The sequence below is a fragment of the Mesoplodon densirostris genome, chromosome 12 (genome assembly GCF_025265405.1).
Source record: "Mesoplodon densirostris isolate mMesDen1 chromosome 12, mMesDen1 primary haplotype, whole genome shotgun sequence".
Taxonomy (NCBI): Eukaryota; Metazoa; Chordata; class Mammalia; order Artiodactyla; family Ziphiidae; genus Mesoplodon; species Mesoplodon densirostris.
The window spans coordinates 39,205,457-39,229,741 of record NC_082672.1 but is presented as its reverse complement, the minus strand read 5'-3'; the positions used below and the strand labels follow the sequence as shown (position 1 = coordinate 39,229,741).

At 36.1% G+C, this 24,285-nt stretch overlaps 1 protein-coding gene across 1 annotated transcript in view; it reads right to left on the bottom strand.

Annotated features, from left to right (window-relative positions):
* Positions 1-274: 274 nt before the first annotated feature.
* The window catches only part of TRDN (triadin), a 303,903-nt gene continuing 279,892 nt past the window's right edge, over positions 275-24,285 (bottom strand). The window contains exons 36-41 of the mRNA XM_060114534.1: positions 24,154-24,189; positions 23,372-23,416; positions 20,568-20,591; positions 5,519-5,557; positions 3,203-3,241; positions 275-414 (exon numbers count right to left, since the gene is read on the bottom strand). Of these exons, the coding sequence (XP_059970517.1) occupies positions 275-414; positions 3,203-3,241; positions 5,519-5,557; positions 20,568-20,591; positions 23,372-23,416; positions 24,154-24,189 (323 nt within the window). The remainder of the gene's footprint in view (positions 415-3,202; positions 3,242-5,518; positions 5,558-20,567; positions 20,592-23,371; positions 23,417-24,153; positions 24,190-24,285) is intronic.

Sequence of the window (24,285 nt, the reverse complement as noted above, 5' to 3'; positions counted from 1 at the left end):
TGAACAACCCTACAGTGAGTGGAAATAGAAAACTATAAGTACCCACACCCAGCAACAAACAAATGACAGATTCTTGAGCGCCAGACCCTCCAACTTGTCTACTTATCATTCAATCCCTTTGCTCACTCTTTCTTTCTACACCAGGCAGAAGAGTAAAATATTTTCAAAGAAATTCCCTCGACTATATGATTTCAATTGCACGTGCCACTCTGGACAAACAGAAGATCCTATTTTCAAAGCCTTAAAGCACTTGTAAGGGCTGTGTATATGTGTCTTATTGTCCTTGTTGCTTCTGTTCTGGAGAATTTGGTTGGCCAGAGCTCTCTCCAGGGCGGTGTGCAGGAGTGACAGGAAATTGAAATCCATAGCCATTGTATCCATCCAAGTAGACACATTGGAAGAAGCTGATGGGGCCTAAAGAATAGAGGATGATGATTTATTAAAACAAGTAGAATGTGATTAGGAACAGAGGTAAAACACCGTGAGGCCATCTAATACAATACATATAGACATGGGTTCTCCAGCCAGATAGGCTTGGCAACAACCAGCAAGTTCCGCACATGTAAAATCAAGACAACAACAAAAACCTCACAGAAATATTGTGGAAAGTAAATAAGTTCATATATGTGAACAACTTGAAATCCTTCCTGGCACATAATAAGCCATTATTAAAATGATAATTAAAAAAGCCTGGCATAGAAAGTCAAAGTGTTTAGTTTATAGGAATCTAGGATGTGCACAGTATTTGGAAAAACTGTTATGTAGTAACAGGTTTCAAAACATGAGCTTATCAATATGCAAAGTAACCAACTCGTGTGTGTGTGTGTGTGTGTGTGTGTGTGTTAATAACACCACAGAGAGCCTTGTGATTTGTAAAGTCTTGAGGTTTTCCACTTGCCCTTACTCTGGAGGCAAGCACTCTCCTTAGGTGGCACAGTTACTCTTTAGGGCAGTGTCTCCAGGTAGCAGCTCTGTTGTCAGAGTAGAAAACAACACAGGAAAGGAGTTAAAGCCCAGTGAGGCAGTGTGCACATTGGATACAGCATGAGCTCTGGGCCCACTGAGCCGAGGCTCCCAGGTAGCAGTTTTGTTAAGAGATGGTGAGTTGAGCCCCTCCTCACCATGATGGACCCCTACTGACTTCAGTGTGGTCCATCGTATCCATTTGCATTCTGTCAACCAACCACAGACTTCTTGCACATGGCCAGGAAAGAGAATGACAATTGCAGCTAGCAGTATGTGGGATATGGGGGTGAGGGGCATGCTGGCCAAATCCATGTGAGCCTAAGGGCTTAAGAAGTAGAATAAAGCAGAGTGTGGGTAGAAAGAAGTCAAGGGAAGCAACAAGGGATTATTCTGATTTCATCATCCATGATGTCAGCTGACTTTAATCATTGGATTTTCAGTGATGAAAACAGTTTGGAGAAATCTTGAGTTTAGTTCTTCTCCTTTCCACTCTATTTCATCCAGAATTGTTTTCTATTTTGTTCTAGCCTCAGACAGAGGCAGGAACACAACCCCTCTCCCCACTGGGGGTTGGACGGTTACACAGAAGGATGGCAGTAAACGACAGCACCAGTACTAAACAGGGAAGAGTCCATCAGTAACAGGCTACTTTCCAGATGAACCTTCTGAGCCATAGGCACAGTTCTGACATTTATGTTATTGATGTCAAATAGTTATTAGTGAAAATATCATCATAGCTGCCTATTCCAGATCTTATATAAAAGGCTCATGAATATCAAACTATAGAACTGCTTCATGGTAAGATGAAAATAGAAAATATTGTTTTGCTACAAGTAAATCCCCAAATGAACTTAAAGTACTTGATACCTTGGTACTTTTTTTACTAAAATAATGGAATTATTTTATTTATTTACTTCTTTTTAATTAAACCTTTTACTTTGAGATCATTGTAGAGTCGCCTACAGTTGTAAGAAATAATGCAGAGAGAGCCCGCGTATCCTTCACCTAGTTTTCCCCAATGGTTAACATCTTTGCAAAACTATACTATAATATCACAACCAGGAAACTGACATTAATATAATCCACCTATCTCATTATGTTTTAATATTTATTTATGAAATAAGAGATTTTGAGTGTTATGTGATAAAGCCACAATTTGTTATGAGTAGGTTAACAATTGGGAAAGCATTACTATATAAATCAGAAACATGCTCAGATTGACTTTATGGATTTTGCAACCATATCTGAAAGTATTAAAACTGCTTATTTCTTTATGTTCCACACAACCTCATTATATGAAGGGTTATAATGAGTTTCCCTCTTATCTGTTGCAGAAGCCCCAGCATCTAAATGGTGCTTAGAACATAGTAGGTACTTAACATTTGTTCGGTAATTCAAGTATTAATACAGAACAGGAGGCATTTTATATTATAGAGGGCATTTTTGTAATTTCCTTCAGAAATACATCTAAGAAACATTGTAAAACCCAGAGAACATTATTGACATCATTTCCTCAGATAAATGTCTATTCTTTACTTTAAAAGCATTATGTGAAGCAAACTTAGGTTACACCTATTTTAAAAATTGCTTCCTTTAGTCTGTCCAGCAATGACTTTTATGCATATGTGAATTCAAGATGTATTGCTTTACCATCTGAAGAAAAATATCTAATTTAGAAGTACTGAAATAATGAGAATCTTGGACATAGAATTTTGTAAATGCATATGAATATTGATTGCATTCTAAAATCAACGATCCCAAAGATCGAATATTAAGAGCCTGCCATATATCGAGAACAATCCAAAAGAACTTTCATTCTTAGAATGAGTTTCTAAGCAACTGAATTGCTGAGACCTATTCCTACATTTTTTTCTTTTTGATATAAAAAATTTCAGCATATCACTTCAGCTGTCTTTTTATAAAGTAGACAGTAGCACGCATTTAAGCACAGATTCGGTTGGAGTGCTCAGGATCAGAGCTGTGTAGAATGGTTTGCAATAAGTGCCACTTCCATCATTACTTTGTAATTCCTCCAAATATGTGCCACTTGCCTGACGAAAAAAATGCAGAACTTCTCTTTGAAATATAAGAGAACTACTTTAATGTTATTCTTCATGTCTGGGCTAAAAATCTTTTTCTTCTAATACTGGTCTTCTTAAGGGAGTCTAAAGTTTCAATTTATATATACAATCTACAGAATGCCTCAGTAGTTTTAATCTTTTTTTAAAAAACTTACTTCTTTGCTCCTTTGTGGAAGACACATCTTCAGCTTCTTCTAGGATACAAAAATATGAAAGTAAATAACTTGTACATTCACAGCTATTATACAAATACGTAGGGAACTGAAAAATGTCAAAAAATGCACAGTATGAAAGAAACAGGAGCTACTTGCCCTCCTTAGAATATACTCTATGTTCTTATTCAGATTCTGTTCAGCCTTTAACTACAAAATTTAGTAGGTAAGATCCAGGAGTAGAAGAGGAGGCAATGAAAGAAAAGAATGGGAAATGTTACAGGCAATTGTTCAGATAGAAACTGGTCCTGATGTTAATGGAGGGCTAGCTGACACCCATTCCTTTCTCAGAAGAGGTTTTTGATGCTCAGAGTTATAATATGGTAAGGATGGAATCTGGCTATGAAACAAACATTTTAGTCAAAATAATTTTAAATTTGTGAGAGACATAAGTTTTAATGATAATCCTTGTCCTGAAAGAATAGCAGCAGGCTAGTATTCTGTATCCTTTCCTTTTCTCATGTGATTCAAGGACTCTTTTGCTTGAGTGGTATGTACCATGTATATATCTAACAAAGGATAATTTGACACTATCCATTTGAACCCTCTTTCCCAGGTTAGAAGTTCTTAACTGGTGTCCACAGATGAACTTTTGCGAGTTTCCTGTAAAACTATGAAATGTTAAGATATGAGTGTATGTGTGTTTCATCTAAAGCAGGTTTTAGATTTCATCAAATTCTAAATGAGTTCAAAAAACTTCCTTCTCAAAGTGTGATCCATGTGCCAGTAGTTTCAGCATCACTTGGGAAACTGATATAAACACAGTTCTTGGTCCCCAACCTTAACTTATTTCATTTTAACAAGATTTCCAAATGATTTGTGTATAAAATTGTTTGAGAAGTTATGGTCTCGAAATAAAAATATATATTAAAATTATAGTTCTTAATAATTCAAATTTTTTTAAAATCTAAAAATTTTAGTATTCAAAAATATCTTAAGACGAGTGTAAATTATTTCATAAGAATCAGAAAACTATTCTCTTGTGTCTTTTCTCAAAGTGCTATTTTCCACACTGTTAATTAATTCCACTGCCACAAAACTTATATTTTGATGACAAGAACACCTCTTAGGCAAACTCTTATTGTCCACAGGCAAGTCTCGAAGTAGAACAGCAAATATCTATCATATAACAAGCCAAACTAGGAAGCCAGGAAACCCTTCAGGAAAAAAATGCATTAAATTAAATTAGTTGAAAACCTTACAATACAGATGAGGAAATTTAGTCCTGGAAACACTCGCCTAAGGTCATGTATCTGGTTGTAGTAAATTTTTTTGAGGTTTGAGATCTGTCTTCCTCCCTCCCTCCCTTCCTCCCTCCCTCCCTCCTTTCCTCCCTCCCTCCCTTCCTCCCTCCCTTCCTCCCTCCTTCCCTTCCTTCCTCCCTTCCTTCCTCCCTCCCTCCCTCCCTTCCTCCCTTCCTTCCTCCCTTCCTTCCTCCCTTCCTTCCTTCCTCCCTCCCTTCCTTCCTCTCTTCCTTCCTTCCTCCCTCCCTTCCTTCCTTCCTCCCTCCCTTCCTTCCTTCCTCCCTTCTTTCCTCCCTCCCTTCCTTCCTTCCTTCCTTCCTCCCTTCCTTCCTCCCTCCCTCCCTTCCTTCCTTCCTCCCTTCTTTCCTCCCTCCCTCCCTTCCTTCCTTCCTCCCTTCCTTCCTCCCTCCCTCCCTTCCTTCCTTCCTTCCTCCCTCCCTCCCTCCCTCCCTTCCTTCCTCCCTCCCACCCTTCCTCCCTCCCTTCCTCCCTTCCTTCCTCCATTCCTTCCTCCCTTCCTTCCTTCCTCCCTCCCTTCCTTCCTCCCTTCCTTCCCTCCCTCCCTCTCTTCCTTCCTGCCTTCCTTCCTTCCTTCCTTCCATCTTTCCTCTATGCTATTGTTGCCAGTATAGGCAAGTTATCTTAATTTTTCTTAATAAACACATCAATCTCATATTTGAACATTTATGTGAACTTCCTGCTGTCAAATAACATCTCCCCAATCCTTGGTGAAACGATAATTTTGAAATATTGCTCTTGTAAGCAGATTGGCCAAAAAATTATTCAATAATTACTTGTAAATATATCAGTGTCCAGTTAGGCTTCAATATATGGAAGTATATATATATGTTTTCCAAACAACATACAAAAACTGTTTGTTTACAAATAAGTCTACCTCTTAACATTGCTTAGGTAAAGCTGAAAACCAAATCAAGAAATAGTTAAATAAAACAGACAGAAAAAATATTGCAGACTTAAGAGAAAACTCATAGTGAACTGAAGATAAAAATCTTACCTTTAGCTTTCGTTGAAGCTGGTACATCTTCAGAATCTTCTCCTAGAGAGTAAAGAAAGACATATCAATTCATGATCTATTTCTCAGATTTCCCAAAGAGGAAATATTGTATTTAAAGGTTTTTAAGAGATAGAGGGTCTCTTAATCTATAAACTCAGCATGAAGTGTCTCTATGAATAAGAACTTTCTGACAAATAAGGCAACTTCTCTGACTTGGGCAGAGGGTGGGGAGGAAATAGATGCTGTGCCAGGACTGTGGTCAGCAGGCCAGCGAAGTCTGGCTAGGGCAAGGAGAGCTTGCAGTGACCCTCCCAAACATGCTTGTCCTCCTCTGACTCCTAAAACTGTTTCCCAAAACCACAATCACTTTTGGAATTTCGGGAATTTGAGGTAAATAAATTCATACATATATGGCAGATCAAGAGGAAAATCTCCGCCCATGTATTTTATGGGAGCAAGATCAGGGGAGGCAAGAAAGGATGGAGTCAAGGAGGAACATGGATCGATAAATCTTGGGAGAAGCAATGCTTCTTCACCTGAGCACGAGAGGGTAGTGGTGGGTAAAAAAGGGAAAAGATTAAAAGAGATTGTAATTTGGAGAGGAGGAAGATTTTAAAGAATCCACATCGATAGCATAGATTGTTAAATTTATTTTTCTTAGTTTTACAGATAACATTTTCCTGTGTAGTGCCTAGTTTGCTCTGCATTCTCTTAGCAAACAGGATAAATAAATAAAAACTACCTAAATAATGCATGTGTATGTACCAGCAGTTACTGCATGTTTATTTCTACTGGAAGTCTATTCTGATTTGTGCAGAGTTTCAGGAAATACTCATAGGTAAGCATCTAGGATCCTTAGGCACAGACACAAAAGTAACTTAGCATGGATTTTTGTATTCTTCCTCACTCTTCTTACTTTATCTAATTCACAGCATCACCTTTTGTCTGCAGAAATACTGAAAGCTCCAAAGTATTTTCTCAGCTGATTCATTGATAGATTATCTGTAAATAGCCTGATAGAGTATTATGTTCTAAGAGTTTATGTTTTTTCAAGACATCCTAAGAATCTATAGTAGTTCAAGGCAACAGTTGACAGCCAGTCTATTTTAGCTGTCAGGTGTGAAATGCTCCTTCTATACATTCTATCATTTAAAATGATCATGAGTTTTAAAGAAAATTAACTGCTACACTGAGCAATATCCACAGATTCTTGGAATTGCCCGCAGGGAGTAATGAAGTATGCAGAGACAATTCACGTTTGGACTTTTACACACAGTGAAGCCAAGGGTATTCAATAAAGTTTGCAATCCTTTCTGAGTGTCTGTCCTGTCACTCTAAGGATAAGACACAACTGTTTTTGAGGGTAATGTCAGAACAACTTACCATAACCAGTAAATGAACGTGGCCACATTGCTGGTACCCGAAGACTAATAATGGACAGTGACAAACATTTCACCAACTATGCCTTATACACAGACTTTCTCTAGGATCTAACAGAAGGTGTGATCACAGGGGATGAGAACTGCAGCTAGTGCCTATTTAGAAGGCTTCGGCCAAAAGTAAGTGCTCCATTTTTTTTTTCCTCCTGGAACAAAATCTCCATGAATTTAATCACCCATTTTCTAAAAAAGTAGGATTGTTTTAAGTCCACCCCAAAATAAGTGAGATTTTAAAATTATTATTTTATCTCATTGTTTCATCAATTTTGACACAAAATCTTATAAGCAAAGCCTATCTCTAACAAGGGAAGTAACCCATTTTCATCATTATCACCATCATTATCATCATCCTCCTCACAGATAGCAATTAATGATCACTTACTCTGCACCAGTCACTTATGCAATCTTTTTTATCTTACTTCATCTTCCCCAAATTTCAATTAGGTAACTTTATTATCACTATTCACATTGATAAAAAATAAGACTTCTAAGCACAAAGATGTTAAGCAATTTTAAGTCATGCTTTTAAGTCATGATGGGAACCCAGTCCATCTGAAACCAATTTCCCTGTTATCAGCCACTATCCTGTGAGAACTTTTGTAATTCTACCATGCATTCATTGTTAATTTGTTTTTAACAAAAACTACACTGATGTTAGTATCCATCAACATTCCATTGCAGCAAGTGATATCCAATAAGATTCCATTTCACCAAGGGGCCTCCAATAAAAATGGGAGTCAATCATTTTATCCTGAATTAAGTTTTCATCTATATACCACAAGAAGGCATGTTTTCCTTTTTCAAAGGTTTATGTCTTTATGTATTAACTGAGGATGAGGATGGTTTGGTTTGAAAGAAGATTAAATTGAGGATTCTATGAATAAGATTGTCTAAAGTTTTTTTTTTTTCAGTTTTGCAGATTCTTTATTTTTTTTTTTTTTACAAATTTAATCAGTTATACATATACATATGTTCTCATATCCCCTCCCTTTTGCGTCTCCCTCCCACCCTCCCTATCCCACCCCTCCAGGCGGTCACAAAGAACCGAGCTGATCTCCCTGTGCTATGCGGCTGCTTCCCACTAGCTATCTACCTTACGTTTGGTAGTGTATATATGTCCATGCCGCTCTTTCACTTTGTCACAGCTTACCCTTCCCCCTCCCCATATCCTCAAGTCCATGCTCTAGTAGGTCTGTGTCTTTATTCCTGTCTTACTCCTAGGTTCTTGATGACATTTTTTTTCTTAACTTCCATATATATGTGTCAGCATACAGTATTTGTCTTTCTCTTTCTGACTTACTTCACTCTGTATGACAGACTCTAGGTCCATCCACCTCATTACAAATAGCTCAATTTCATTTCTTTTTATGGCTGAGTAATATTCCATTGTATATATGTGCCACATCTTCTTTACCCATTCATCCGACGATGGACACTTAGGTTGTTTCCATCTCCAGGCTATTGTAAATAGGGCTGCTATGAACATTTTGGTACATGTCTCTTTTTGAAGTATGGTTTTCTCAGGGTATATGCCCAGTAGTGGGATTGCTGGGTCATATGGTAGTTCTATTTGTAGTTTTTTAAGGAACCTCCATACCGTTCTCCATAGTGGCTGTACCAATTCACATTCCCACCAGCAGTGCAAGAGTGTTCCCTTTTTTCCACACCCTCTCCAGCATTTATTGTTTCTAGATTTTTTGATGATGGCCATTCTGACTGGTGTGAGATGATATCTCATTGTAGTTTTGATTTGCATTTCTCTAATGAGTAAAGGTGTTGAGCATCCTTTCATGTGTTTGTTGGCTGTCTGTATATCTTCTGTGGAGAAATGTCTATTTAGGTCTTCTGCCCATTTTTGGATTGGGTTGTTTGTTTTTTTGCTATTGAGCTGCATGAGCTGCTTATAAATTTTGGAGATTAATCCTTTGTCAGTTGCTTCATTTGCAAATATTTTCTCCCATTCTGAGGGTTGTCTTTTGGGCTTGTTTATGGTTTCCTTTGCTGTGCAAAAGCTTTGAAGTTTCATTAGGTCCCATGTGTTTATTTTTTGTCTTTATTTCCATTTCTCTAGGAGGTGGGTCAAAAAGGATCTTGCTGTGATTTATGTCATAGAGTGTTCTGCCTATGTTTTCCTCTAGGAGTTTGATAGTGTCTGGCCTTACATTTAGGTCTTTAATCCATTTTGAGCTTATTTTTGTGTATGGTGTTAGGGAGTGATCTAATCTCATACTTTTACATGTCCCTGTCCAGTTTTCCCAGCACCACTTATTGAAGAGACTGTCCTTTCTCCACTGTACATTCCTGCCTCCTTTATCAAAGATAAGGTGACCATATGTCCGTGGGTTTATCTCTGGGCTTTCTATCCTGTTCCATTGAGCTATCTTTCTGTTTTTGTGCCAGTACCATACTGTCTTGATTACTGTAGCTTTGTAGTATAGTCTGAAGTCAGGGAGCCTGATTCCTCCAGCTCCATTTTTCGTTCTCAAGATTGCTTTGGCTATTCGGGGTCTTTTGTGTTTCCATACAAATTGTGAAATATTTTGTTCTAGTTCTGTGAAAAATGCCAGTGGTAGTTTGATAGGGATTGCATTGAATCTGTAGATTGCTTTGGGTAGTAGAGTCATTTTCACAATGTTGATTCTTCTAATCCAAGAACATGGTACATCTCTCCATCTATTTGTATCATCTTTAATTTCTTTCATCAGTGTCTTATAATTTTCTGCATACAGGTCTTTTGTCTCCTTAGGTAGGTTTATTCCTAGATATTTTATTCTTTTTGTTGCAATGGTAAATGGGAGTGTTTCCTTGATTTCACTTTCAGATTTTTCATCATTAGTATATAGGAATGCCAGAGATTTCTGTGCATTAATTTTGTATCCTGCTACTTTACCAAATTCATTGATTAGCTCTAGTAGTTTTCTGGTAGCATCTTTAGGATTCTCTATGTATAGTATCATGTCATCTGCAAACAGTGACAGCTTTACTTCTTCTTTTCCCATTTGGATTCCTTTTATTTCCTTTTCTTCTCTGATTGCTGTGGGTAAAACTTCCAAAACTATGTTGAATAAGAGTGGTGAGAGTGGGCAACCTTGTCTTGTTCCTGATCTTAGTGGAAATGGTTTCAATTTTTCACCATTGAGGACGATGCTGGCTGTGGGTTTGTCATATATGGCCTTTATTATGTTGAGGAAAGTTCCCTCTATGCCTACTTTCTGCAGGGTTTTTATCATAAATGGGTGTTGAATTTTGTCAAAAGCTTTCTCTGCATCTATTGAGATGATCATATGGATTTTCTCCTTCAGTATGTTAATATGGTGTATTACGTTGATTGATTTGCGTATATTGAAGAATCCTTGCATTCCTGGAATAAACCCCACTTGATCATGGTGTATGATCCTTTTAATGTGCTGTTGGATTCTGTTTGCTAGTATTTTGTTGAGGATTTTTGCATCTATGTTCATCAGTGATATTGGCCTGTAGTTTTCTTTCTTTGTGACATCCTTGTCTGGTTTTGGTATCAAGGTGATGGTGGCCTCGTAGAATGAGTTTGGGAGTTTTCCTCCCTCTGCTATATTTTGGAAGAGTTTGAGAAGAATAGGTGTTAGCTCTTCTCTAAATGCTTGATAGAATTCGCCTGTGAAGCCATCTGGTCCTGGGCTTTTGTTTGTCGGAAGATTTTTGATCACAGTTTCAATTTCAGTGCTTGTGATTGGTCTGTTCATATTTTCTATTTCTTCCTGATTCAGTCTTGGCAGCTTGTGCATTTCTAAGAATTTGTCCATTTCTTCCAGGTTGTCCATTTTATTGGCATAGAGTTGCTTATAGTAATCTCTCATGATCTTTTGTATTTCTGCAGTGTCAGTTGTTACTTCTCCTTTTTCATTTCTAATTCTATTGATTTGAGTCTTCTCCCTTTTTTTCTTGATGAGTCTGGCTAATGGTTTATCAATTTTGTTTATCTTTTCAAAGAACCAGCTTTTAGTTTTATTGATCTTTGCTATCGTTTCCTTCATTTCTTTTTCATTTATTTCTGATCTGATTTTTATGATTTCTTTTCTTCTGCTAACTTTGGGATGTTTTTGTTCTTCTTTCTCTAATTGCTTTAGGTGCAAGGTTAGGTTGTTTATTCGAGATGTTTCCTGTTTCTTAAGGTGGGATTGTATTGCCATAAACTTCCCTCTTAGAACTGCTTTTGCTGCATCCCATAGATTTTGGGTCGTCGTGTCTCCATTGTCATTTGTTCCTAGGTATTTTTTAATTTCCTCTTTGATGTCTTCAGTGATCACTTCGTTATTAAGTAGTGTATTGTTTAGCCTCCATGTGTTTGTATGTTTTACAGCTCTTTTCCTGTAATTGATATGTAGTCTCATAGCATTGTGGTCGGAAAAGATACTTGATACAATTTCAATTTTCTTAAATTTACCAAGGCTTGATTTGTGACCCAAGATATGATCTATCCTGGAGAATGTTCCATGAGCACTTGAGAAAAATGTGTATTCTGTTGTTTTTGGATGGAATGTCCTATAAATATCAATTAAGTCCATCTTGTTTAATGTATCATTTAAAGCTTGTGTTTCCTTATTTATTTTCATTTTGGATGACCTGTCCATTGGTGAAAGTGGGGTGTTAAAGTCCCCTACTATGATTGTGTTACTGTCAATTTCTCCTTTTATGGCTGTTAATATTTCCCTTATGTACTGAGGTGCTCCTATGTTTGGTGCATAAATATTTACAATTGTTATATCTTCTTCTTGGATTGATCCCTTGATCATTATGTAGTGTCCTTCTTTGTCTCTTCTAGTAGTCTTTATTTTAAAGTCTATTTTGTCTGATATGAGAATTGCTACTCCAGCTTTCTTTTGGTTTCCATTTGCATGGAATATCTTATTCCATCCCCTTACTTTCAGTCTGTATGTGTCTCTAGGTCTGAAGTGGGTCTCTTGTAGACAGCATATATATGGGTCTTGTTTTTGTATCCATTCAGCCAGTCTGTGTCTTTTGGTGGGAGCATTTAGTCCATTTACATTTAAGGTAATTATTGATATGTATGTTCCTATTCCCATTTTCTTAATTGTTTTGGGTTCGTTATTGTAGTTCTTTTCCTTCTGTTGTGTTTCTTGCCTAGAGAAGTTCCTTTAGCATTTGTTGTAAAGCTGGTTTGGTGGTGCTGAACTCTCTCAGCTTTTGCTTGTCTGTAAACGTTTTAATTTCTCCATCAAATCTGAATGAGATCCTTGCTGGGTAGAGTAATCTTGGTTGCAGGTTTTTCTCCTTCATCACTTTAAGTATGTCCTGCCACTCCCTTCTGGCTTGTAGAGTTTCTGCTGAGAGATCAGCTGTTATCCTGATGGGGATTCCCTTGTGTGTTATTTGTTGTTTTTGCCTTGCTGCTTTTAATATGATTTCTTTGTGTTTAATTTTTGACAGTTTGATTAATATGTGTCTTGGTGTATTTCTCCTTGGATTTATTCTGTATGGGACTCTCTGTGCCTCCTGGACTTGATTAACTATTTCCTTTCCCATATTAGGGAAGTTTTCAACTATAATCTCTTCAAATATTTTCTCAGTCCCTTTCTTTTTCTCTTCTTCTTCTGGAACCTCTATAATTCGAATGTTGGTGCATTTAATGTTGTCCCCGAGGTCTCTGAGACTGTCCTCTGTTCTTTTCATTCTTTTTTCTTTATTTTGCTGTGCAGCAGTTATTTCCACTATTTTATCTTCCACCTCACTTATCCGTTCTTCTGCCTCAGTTATTCTGCTATTGATCCCATCTAGAGTATTTTTTATTTCATTTATTGTGTTTTTAATCGATGCTTGATTCATCTTTAGTTCTTCTAGGTCCTTATTAACTGTTTCTTGCATTTTGTCTATTCTATTTCCAAGGTTTTGGATCATCTTTACCATCATTATTCTGAATTCTTTTTCAGGTAGACTGCCTATTACCTCTTCATTTGTTAGGTCTGGTGGGTTTTTATCTTGCTCCTTCTCCTGCTGTGTGTTTTTCTGTCTTCTCATTTTGCTTATGTTACTGTGTTTGGGGTCTCCTTTTTGCAGGCTGCAGGTTCGTAGTTCCCGTTGTTTTTGGTGTCTGTCCCCAGTGGCTAAGGTTGGTTTAGTGGGTTGTGTAGGCTTCTTGGTGGAGGGGACTACTGCCTGTGTTCTGGTGGATGAGGCTGGATCTTGTCTTTCTGGTGGGCAGGTCCACGTCTGGTGGTGTGTTTTGGGGTGTCTGCGGACTTTTTATGATTTTAGGCCACCTCTCTGCAAATGGGTGGCGTTGTGTTCCTGTCTTGCTAGTTGTTTGGCATAGGGTGTCCAGCACTATAGCTTGCTGGTCGTTGAGTGAAGCTGGGTGCTGCTGTTGAGTTTGATATTGTGTGGAGCTGGGAGGTCTCTTGTGGACCAGTGTCCTGAAGTTGGCTCTCCCACCTCAGAGGCACAGCACTGACTCCTGGCTCCTCAATTTGGGATGATTTGTTGTCTATTCATGTATTCCACAGATGCAGGGTACATCAAGTTGATTGTGGAGCTTTAATCCACTGCTTCTGAGGCTGCTGTCTAAAGTTTTAATAACAAATTTAATTTTATACAGCTGTCTGGAACGAGGCTATCAGATATTTTACTTTTTAATTTAGAAAAGTAAGGCATGAACCTTGGTTAAAACAAGATTTGTGGGTGACATTAAAAAAACTCTTAGGCACTAATACTTCTGATACTATGGTAGACAATAACGACAACTACAAAATCACATCTTTTGTTGTAGTGCTGGATTCAGAGGAAGTAAAGGAATCTCCAAACAGAATCCTCCCTCCTGCTCCAGGAAGGGGACAAAACTGTGCTGATACACGAAAAGTGAAGTCATCCTGAGGATAAGTGATTAAATTAAAACTGGAACTCAAAAACTAAGTGTACAAGGAGCAAAGTGGGGGTGTAGGGTCTAAGCACCCTTATTAGGTCAGAGACAGTGGGATGAACATATGACTGTCCCAGGGCTCCTGAGAAGACAGAAGTTTTCAGATCTCCTCCAAATCCCACCATAAAAACAGATAGCAAAGGCCATGGACAATATTTATTACAAAATGGAGTGAACCCTAAAGTACTTGTGAATGGGGACAATTGGTCAGTCAAACACCCACCAGGTATCAGTATTTGCAGAAGAGGAAGCAGGAGGAAACAATGGGGATTCTGAGATACCTGAAAATAGGGAACCCTACTACAGCCAACAGATATTTTATGAAAAGTGAGTCAGAACAACTTGAGATCATCAGTTGAAACTGGGAGGGACTTTGCCCAGTCATTAGCAGGTGAGCATAAAGTGTTCACCATGAGGTCTGAGTGCTGATGCCATCAGGTACCCTATGACCTTGAGAAACTGATGAGCCAGTGTTGACTTTCAAGACAGGACCCCTCAAATGGTAAGAAGCTGCTAGGAGTGGAATAAAAGTTGAGCAGGACAGGGACAATAGAGACAAAGAACGATAAGGTCAGATAAAAATGAGGGAAAGAAAAAAAATAGGACCTCAAAATCAAAGTCCCGAACACAGAAAAGACCATCATGAGTAACAGTGTGAAAAAACAACAAACAACAAATTTATATCACAAAGTACTTCAAATATTGAGATTTTCAAATTCAAAATTTAATATATATGAAATGTTTTAAGAAATGGAATGTAAATTTATAAATAAGGACAAGCAATAGGAGATTGTGAAAATAACAAATAAGTTTTGAAAAGTAACTTATAATAAAAATATAACATATAAAAGCTCATTGGATTAGTTAAAATAATATAACTATTATTTGTTTGAAGTTTTATTAAAAAGTAATTAATTTCTATAACAGATTAAATTTTATCAGTATAGCTATAAAAAGTTAAATTCATTATTTTAGTATCAAAATTAGATCTCAGGGAATTTATAATGATCCAAACCTGTCTATGCAGATAATTTTGGTGAGGTGCTAACAGTAAAATCCTCCCAATTTACTATCGGAGAAAAATTATTACAGAAAAAGATGCCAAAGTTAAATTTCAGCACAGAATCATGTCAAGAAATGTTCTTACTACATCACTCCTTTTAAAATACTCATTTTGAGGGGCAAGTTAACCTAGCTTTACTTAAATGTTGACTATTAGATACTAAGAACAAAAGAACTATGGATTCCTATAAAATCTTTTTCCTTGATACGCCAATACCCACTGTGATAAATATATTGTCAGTGGCTTAGCTATGTCAAGAGCCTTGAAAATCTTCTAGGTGCAAACCTTCCCTTGGCACCATTTGCTTTTTAATAATGTATTTCTCATTTCTTTGTTTTATTTCATGTATTCCCTTTGGGCAAGTTCCTGGGGAATGATGTTTTAGGATGTACAGGTTTTTTTTTTTTTCAAAGAAAAAGTTTTCCAAAGACTTAAAATATTAATATCAATAAGAAATGGTTGCACTGTTTAAAATTCAAGAACATGAATATTTCTTTTGCTTTGAATTTTTAAGGTAATAGATCTTAAATATAACACAATCTCACACCTCTTGATGTCTTCCTGCAAACTCCATGGAAAGGTAATTATTAATTATATATTTATCATATATACAAAGAAAAAATATAGAATGAAAATTAAATGACTATTTAGAAATTAGAAAGCTACATCCTTTGAAAAAGTAAATCCACAAAAACAGGCATTGATTAAACCATAATAATCTGTGACTCATGAAAAATTTGATTTTGCAATGTAATTTTCACGGATGTAATAGAGAAATGTTATTGCATTGCTGATTCTTTGTTATCCCTATGATAAAACCCTAGGTATTTGAGAATCCAGTCCCCTGGGATGGTTTCAAGAATCTCAATCAGAGCAAGCAATGAGAATTAAGAAAGAGATACTGCCCCTCTCTTTTACATCAGTCTTTTTCCACATATTAAAAACCTCCCCTACCCCCACCAAAAAATCTGGAAATGAATTACATTCTCTGTACATTCAGCACCAAAGCAGGAAAAATTACCTATCAGAGGTGGAGGACCTAGTCCTGTTCAGAAAACAAGAGATACAGTCACTAGAGTAGAGAATGTGGTTGGAAGGAAGCAATGGGCTCAAAGCAGGAACTATTTTTGAGCCTCCTTTAGCTAAAGACAATAAGTAAGTGTAAAAGAAATAAGAAGTCTGACAAAATAAAAATTATACAATGTTGGAAAAGGGTTCAGGAAAAGAACAATGGTTCTTTAGTTTAAATGATCTTTAGTGTGTTCGATTTGATAAGTATCTGAGGCAGTTTTTGATAGTTGCCTCTAAAAAGGCATGTCAAAAAATATGTGCTATAAAAATATAATTTTCATATACTTAGAAACCCACTTATTAAAATGTATCATTCCATGATGCCCTGGACATTTATATCTTATTATCCATAAGAAGAAATATACTTTCTTCCTCATACCTTTCTCTTTTCAGTTATTCTTACTACTTCTATTACTACTATTCTTGTGAGATTAGACTTTCTGACAATTCCTTCACCTTTCACTCCTTTATATAAAATAAACCACTGCCTTCTGTGGCAATAAGTCTAAAGTTTTTTGGCTTCCAGGTTCTCTACCTCATAGTTTCACCCTACATATCCTTACTTTTCAATACTTTCTAACACAAGCCAAAGCAATCTTAAGAAAGAAAAACTGAACTGGAGGAATCAGGCTCCCTGACTTCAGACTATACTACAAAGATACAGTAATCAAAACACTATGGTACTGGCACAAAAACAGAAATAGAGATCAATGGAACAAGATAGGAAGCCCAGAAATAAACCCACACACAAATGGTCAATTAATTTATGACAAAGGAAGCAAGAAAATACAATGGAGAAAAGACAGTCTCTTCAATAAGTGGTGCTGGGAAATCTGGACAGCTACATGTAAAAGGATGAAATTAGAACACTCCCTAACACCATATACGAAAATAAACTCACAATGGATTAAAGACCTAAATTTAAGGCCAGACACTCTAAAACTCTTAGAGGAAAACATAGGCAGAACACCCTATGACATAAATCACAACAAGATCCTTTTTGACCCATCTCCTAGAGAAATGGAAATAAAAACAAAAATAAACAAATGGGACCTAATGAAACTTAAAAGCTTTTGTACAGCAAAGGAGAACATAAACAAGATGAAAAGACAACCCTCAGAATGGGAGAAAATATTTGCTAATGAAGCAACTGACAAAGGATTAATCTGCAAAATTTACAAAATGGGCAGAAGACCTAAATATACATTTCTCCAAAGAAGATATACAGATAGCCAACAAACACATGAAAGAATGCTCAACATCACTAATCATTAGAGAAATGAAAATCAAAACTACCTCATATTAGGGGCTTCCCTGGTGGCGCAGTGGTTGAGAGTCTGCCTGCTGATGCAGGGGACACGGGTTTGTGCCCCGGCCTGGGAAGATCCCACATGCCGCAGAGCAGCTGGGCCTGTGAGCCATGGCCACTGAGCCTGCACGTCTGGAGTCTGTGCTCCACAATTGGAGAGACCACAACAGCGAGAGGCCCACGTACCAAAAAAAAAACCAAAAAAAAAAAAACCAAAAAAAAAAAAAAAAACAACTACCTCACACTGGTCAGAATGGCCATCATCCAAAAGTCTACAAATAATAAATGATGGAAAGGGTGTGGAGAAAGGGAACCCTCCTACACTGTTGGTGGGAATGTAAATTGGTACAGCCACTATGGAGAACAGTATGGAGGTTCCTTAAAAAACTAAAAATAGAGCTACTATATGATCCTGCAATCCTACTCCTTGTCATATATCTGGAGAAAAACGTAATTCAAAAAGACACATGCACTCCAATGTTCATAGCAGCACTATTTACAATAGCCAAGACACTGAAAAAACCTAAGGGTCCATCAACAGAAAAATGGATAAAGAAGATGTGGTATATATATACAATGGAATATTACTCAACCATAAAAAAGAATGAAATAATGCCATCTGCAGCAACATGGATGAACCCAGAGATTATCATACTAAGTGAAGTAAGCCAGACAAAGACAAATATCATACGATAGTGCTTACATGTGGAATCTACAAAAAGGATACAAATTAACTTATTTAAAAAACAGAAATAGACTCACAGACATAGAAAACAAACTTATGGTTACCAAAGGAGAAAGAGGGAGGAGGAATAAATTAGGAGTTTGGGATTAAAATATACACACTACTATATATAAAATAGATAACCAACAAGGACCTACTGTATAGCATAGGGAACTCTACTCAATATTTTGAAATAACGTATAATGGAAGAGAATGTTAAAAAAAAGTATATATATATATGTGTGTTGAAGCGAATCACTTTACTGTACACCTGAAACTAACACAACATTGTTAATCAACTATATTTCAAGAAAAATTTTTTAAAAACACAAGCCCTCAACTCCAGCCAACTCTTCCTTTGATTGCCTCTATATACTATTCTTGTGTGCCCACTGTGAAATAATAGAAAAATATATATATTAGTCTTTGCTCCTAGTTCCTGGTATAAAGCTTGTAAATCCCTTGGAATTTCCTGGGTGACAGGAGAGTCTTTTGTTCTAATTTGGCAATGCTTGGTGGGCCTCTAGATATGGGTTTGTCATCAGAAAGACCAAGCCAGGTTAGAAATGTGGCACTTTCAGCCTCACACCCCACCTTCCAGGAAGGGGAGAGTGCTAGAGATTGAGTTAAGGATCCATCATGCCTATGTGATGAAGCCTCCATAAAAGTCCCAGAAGGACGAGGTTCAAGAATCTTCTGAGTTGCTGAAGACATCTACATGCCAGAAGGATGGTGCACCCCAACTCCATAGGGACAGAAGCTCCTGTGCTCGGACCCTTCCAGGTGTCGTCCTGCGTATCTCTTCATCAGGCTGTTCATTTGTAACCTTTATCATATCTTTTATTATATAATAAACTGGTAAACCTAAGTAAGCTTTCCCCTGACTTCTGTGATCTGTTCTACCAAATAATTTAATACAAGGGAGGGATGTCATGGGAGAGTCTAATTTGTAGCCAAGTAGGACAGAAGTTGTAGATAGCGAGGGGACCTACTATTTTTGACTGGCATCTGAATTTGAGGAGTAATCTCATGGGACTGAGTGCTTAACCTATGATATACTAACTCCAGTTAGTATCAGAAATGAATTGAATTGTAGGACATCTAGCTGGTGTCACAGAGAATTACTTGGTGTGAAAACAATCCTACTTGCGTGGTGTCAGAAGTGTTAGGAGTGTGGTAGTAGTGTGAGAGTAATGGAGAAACGCACAGGAGCAGTGAGTTTCTTTACACTCTCTTTTTCCAATTATCCAATCCTAACCATTTTTAAATACAAATCCTGGAGTTATCTCCTATATGAAGTCTGTCCTGACTACCTTTGGCTGTAGGGGAAGGGTATGGAGTGGGATAGTTTCAGAGGGCTTTCCTGAGAATGAAATATAAGCTTTGCTCTTGAATCAGTGAGACAATTCTGTACTCTTGTAATTATTTTCCTTTTTTTAAACGCCTGAAGCAAGTCCATGTGGGGCTCTATTACTTGCAGTCAAAGAAATTTGAATGAGATATATGGCAAGTACCACCTTTACCAATTGTCTTGTATTGTCCTCAGTACTCACTAAATGTTGAACACAGCAGAAGCTCTCAAGAAACACTGAGATCTGCTCTGCCCAATGCAGTAGCCACTGACCACCTGGGCTATAGGGAATTGAAATGTGACTAGTACAAATTGAAATGGGACTTAAGTGTAAAATACACACACAATTTCAAAGGCTCAATTAAAATTATGTAAATTATCAATATACTTCTATATTGATTACATATTGAAATAATATTTATATAGAGTTAAATAAAATTATTAAAATTGTTTCCGCCTGTTTCTTTTTACCCTTTAAATGTGCCTACTTGAAAATTTAAAACTATACATGTGGCTCACATGACATTACAGTATATAGCACTGATTTAAAATGATTTGTCTTCTTAAATCCAGAAACATGGGAAGGAAATTTGCTATTTCCCAGAATTTTAGAATTTATAGGGAAATTTATAGTTGTATCCTGTATAATTTGAGCTCTCCATACCCAGATTGTGGCATTTCAGAGAGTATTTTCTGAGAGTTTAGTCTCTTTATGTTATATACAAGATTAGATCCATTCCTTACTATGTATTCTTCTCATATATATAATTATAATTAAGTTAATGAGCATTAGAAAACAACAGCAAAGGAAACATTATTGCTCAACCATATGTGCTGTGTAGCAAATTTTTAGTGATTGAGGGTTTAAGGCAGAAGCAGGATTATTTATTCCTTTCTACCTCAATCACTGAAAAGACTGATGTATTGAATGCAAGTCACTTTAATCTTCAGGTTCGAGAACATGTATTTCTGCTACAAGTTATCATTTCAAATAACGTAGTTTAGTTTTTTTGAGTTTCAACATAAATAAGATGAAAAGTTATCAAATTCCTGTCAGAGGGTATAGTATGAAATGACTCAATCTCTGAACACATTAAAAAATAAGTATTTCATGAATTTCAGCTTGAAATTCATATTGTGTGCCAAAGAGAATTTATCATAAATACAAGCAGTACTTACTTGATACTCTTGCAGGTTTTTCTGCTAAAAATAAAGAAAAAAAGCCTTGCTTAACTCAGGTAAAATGCAAAGAAATTATACATCAATAGGCTATATAAATGTATCTAATATCTTTTGACTTTCTTCCTTATTGTTTAGGAGTTGGTGAAGAAATGTAGCTCTCTATTGCCTGATAACATGGATCTTTGTAAGCTGTGACAAAGTGAGAGAGTGGCATGGACATATATACACTACCAAACGTAAAATAGATAGCTAGTGGGAAGCAGCCGCATAGCACAGGGAGATCAGCTCTGTGCTTTGTGACCACCTAAAGGGGTGGGATAGGGAAGGTGGAAGGGAGGGAGACGCAAGAGGGAAGAGATATGGGAACATATGTATATGTATAACTGATTCACTTTGTTTTAAAGCAGAAACTAACACACCATTGTAAAGCAATTATACTCCAATAAAGATGTTTAAAAAAAAAGGATCTTTGAATAACTTAATCGCTTTTATGTGAGACATCAAAAAAGCTATTAATCATTGGAGATTTCACAACATATTTATGCTTTTTAAACACTCATTAAAATCAGCAGGATCTTTGTTAAATTGCTTTGGTTTAACTATAATTATACCTAACTCCAGTGAAATTGCTTTGTATGATGTAATTAATCTAAATATCTGCTTTACAGTTTGCAAATTCCATAAAATATATTATTGAGAATTATTTTCCTTTCACAGATGAATAAAGACAAATAACTACCCATTAGACTATAAAATATAAATCTTAAAAAGCAACATGCAAAATCAGCTTAATTTTTCATAATCATTTATTAGTTTCAATGAGGGATTATAGTTCTTCAAATATGTTTTTCCATTAAACTGTATGAATGTAGGACAAAGATATAAAGTGGAATGATTGTCCCAAATACTACAGCAGACATTCTAACTTTCTGAAATAAAGAGGATTGGTAACATCTATATTCCATTAACATTAGTCTCATTTAAAGGGCTAGGTTTGAAAATATAATTTTTAAGGAATCTGCATAACATGTTTTACTTTGAGACTTATAGAGTTTCTGATATAAACCTAAGAATTACAAATTTAGAAAAGTTAGGCTAATGCCAACAGAAAGGTTTATATTTGTGGGGGGGATACTTATGTTTTTAGTGATATTACAGCAGCACGTGTATAAAATTGCAAAACAAAATAATTCAGAAAAATGTTTTAGTAAAGCTAATGTTATAATTTTTCCTTTAAAAATACTAGTGTTGGCTAAAAAGACAGGAACTTAGAAAGGAATAAAATAAACATTTATTGAGATTCAATGAACCATTCGTTGAGTGAAGGAATGAATAAGAATGTGCCTGTATTCTCAACTAGCTCTAGGTTGGACTTGTGCTTTCACATATAACAATTTTTCCCTTCTGTGTATTCATAATATGAAGATCTTAGAAATAATGGACTCACAGAATAGAGTAAAAAAGGAGTATCCATCCAATGTCCAAATCCCTAGAATCCCTTGTGCAGCCCTCTAGTCTTAGCACTAATAGACCACATCCTTGGGGACAAAGTGGGGTACATTTTATCTTTGGGCTGCTCTGATTGGTAGAAAGCTTTCCCGTATATTTGCCACAGTGTGGTAGGATAGTGAAATGTAATTGAATGGGCTTAAGTCTTTGATGTCACATCCACTTGGAGGCAATTCCTGTCTCTATTATGTAAACACTGAGATGTTAGACTTCCCTTCATCTAGCATCAACTCAGCTTTAAACTGGGAATGATAATTGGTCCTGTACTAAGGAGGAAATTGAGCTAATAATAGGAAAGGATATATCTACAGGTTTTCAAAATAATCTATTTCTTTTCATTCTCTGGCTAAATATCTTAAAAGATATCAAGCTTTTGCAGAAAATTCCAATATAAAAATTGTGTTCCTGTATCTTTGTACAAATTTGATATTTCTCTTATTCTAAATGTTACCTCTTAATATTACTGATAATTGTGTCTAGATATGCCCTGCCATTACAAGTATACATACTACAGTAAGAAACAACAGGGAACCAGTGAAAAACAAGATTCTTCCCCAACCCCTGCCCCCCACCCCTGGTACACACACACACTAGAGATCTATGTATTTACTATGAATGAAAATTCTTGCTCAATTATGGCATGTTTACTTAGCACTTTAAAATTTAAAGCATTTACGTTTTGTTACATTTTGGACTAGTTAGATTCGCCTAAAATTTTATGACCCAGACTACATAATTCAGCTGTACGCTTATAGTTTTATGATAATATCACCAAAATAGGTAATCCTCATGTTAGGTAAAGAACATCTACCTGACATGTGCATGCTGGCATCTGCCTTCTACTACCCACTTTGCGTCTACATTGAATTAATTTCAAGGACCAGTATATAAATAATAAAAATATATACATGATATTAGCTACATTTTATGTAGTCATAGATAAAATGAATCTCAGCATCTCGGCTTCCTCTTTTTACTACTCTCTCATTCTTGACCGTAGTCATGCTGCGAAAGTCTTTTGCAATAAAAGAAATTCTTCTTCTGGTATGTACTCAAATATCTTATGAAGGTTTAGGTTGTTAATAGTTTCTATCTCCACATTTCTTAGTTTTCCACTGAAATGTAAGCTTTCTACTAGATTTCCTACCTGTCCACTTCCTCTGCTGTTAGCAGTAGTGTATACCCACTAGACTTCCTTGCTTTAAAAAAATTGTGTTAATATTAAGCACCAACGTAATTCAGGCACCTCCACATCAACATAGCATTTGAATCTTTACAAAGTTCAAGATTACCTTTTGTCACATTGTGTAATTGAAGACTTTCTTTTCTAGTTGGCACTGTATATAAAGAAAGTGTAAATTAAAATATGAATTTTTAAAGAAAATTTTCATAAAATTTTGGTTCACTTCATCTCTAAGCTTTAGCAACGTGAGAATAATTTAAATGTCGTAAATATTTTCTTGAGGCTTTAAAAAAACTTTCTCTTCTACTAACACCTAACAAAAATAAATGATTGTTTTGTTTGCATAAACAAAGATATAACATAATCAGTGATTTCAGGGTACTGAAATGAATTACAGACCATGGACAATGGGTCATTATGATTAACTGAATTTAGGTATAAACCAGAAGAAAAGTGTCGTCTTTTGTTTTTAACAATCTTTTTGGTATGGCTAAGAATGCTTTCCTCATGACTCGATAGAGTATTTCTCTAATGATTAAGGTCTTTGCAAGTTTTTTAGATAACTACATGGAAATTAGTGATTATCATATTATATTATGTAGTTTACTAAATAAATAAACCTAATGTTAAGAAAAAAAGCAACTTACAATGCAGCCTCTATCTAGTTGCTCACCAATGACCCAACACATGACTGCATACTGAAGGAGTGGCCTGCCATCCATTGCTCCTTTGACCCTGCCATTACCACATAGCCAGGATTATTGACCAAATTTCTTTTTTTAATCAGACCAGCAATCATCACATACATAAACAAAAGTTTTATTTAAAATTGAAATAAATTTTGACTCAAAATATTTTGACTTCAGGGCCTTTCAATCTTTTAAAAATTACCTTTTTCTTCTTTAAGATGTTTCATTTCTGCTTTTTCTATAGAGATAAAATGGTAATTAGAGTCATATACATATTTATTCATAGGTCTTCCTAAGGTTTGGAATTACATATTTTGTAGTCAATATTTACAAT